Source organism: Myotis davidii, unplaced genomic scaffold (assembly GCF_000327345.1).
Source record: "Myotis davidii unplaced genomic scaffold, ASM32734v1 scaffold274, whole genome shotgun sequence".
Lineage (NCBI taxonomy): Eukaryota > Metazoa > Chordata > Mammalia > Chiroptera > Vespertilionidae > Myotis > Myotis davidii.
Genome location: NW_006285613.1, coordinates 1,215,912 through 1,216,266, shown reverse-complemented (window position 1 = coordinate 1,216,266; position 355 = coordinate 1,215,912). Strand labels below are relative to the sequence as shown.

General features: G+C 71.8%; 1 protein-coding gene across 6 annotated transcripts in view; it reads left to right on the top strand.

Annotated features, from left to right (window-relative positions):
• The first annotated feature begins 148 nt into the window (after nucleotides 1-148).
• LMO7 (LIM domain 7) overlaps nucleotides 149-355 on the top strand; it is a 217,449-nt gene continuing 217,242 nt past the window's right edge. For all 6 annotated transcript variants that reach the window (XM_006756358.2, XM_006756351.2, XM_006756356.2 and 3 more), the window contains exon 1: nucleotides 149-267. In XM_006756358.2, the coding sequence (XP_006756421.1) occupies nucleotides 208-267 (60 nt within the window). In that variant the 5' untranslated portion in view covers nucleotides 149-207. The remainder of the gene's footprint in view (nucleotides 268-355) is intronic.

Here is a 355-nt window from a genome sequence, read left to right as displayed (position 1 = left end):
CCGGGGCGGGGCCATTGGGGGGAGGGCAGTGGCGCCCAGCGACTTGCAGCGACTTTTGAAGTCCGAACAGTTGTCGGAGCCGCGCGCCCCACGGGTCGCCCTCCCCGCTGCTCGTGTCCCGGCGGAACCGGGGTAGTTTTCTAGAGTCCCCGGCCCCTCCCCGCGCCCACGCGTCTCTCTCCCCCTGTCGCCCCGGTCCTGGCAGCGATGCAGGAGGACGAGGCCGGCTGCGCCGTGGCGTTCGCCGAAGCCCAGAGATGGGTGGAGGTGAGTGCCTTTACTCCCGTCCTGGGTGCACGGGTTTGCGGGCGTCCCGGGGCGAGGGCGCTTCAGCCTCTTCCCGGGCCCTTCCCTG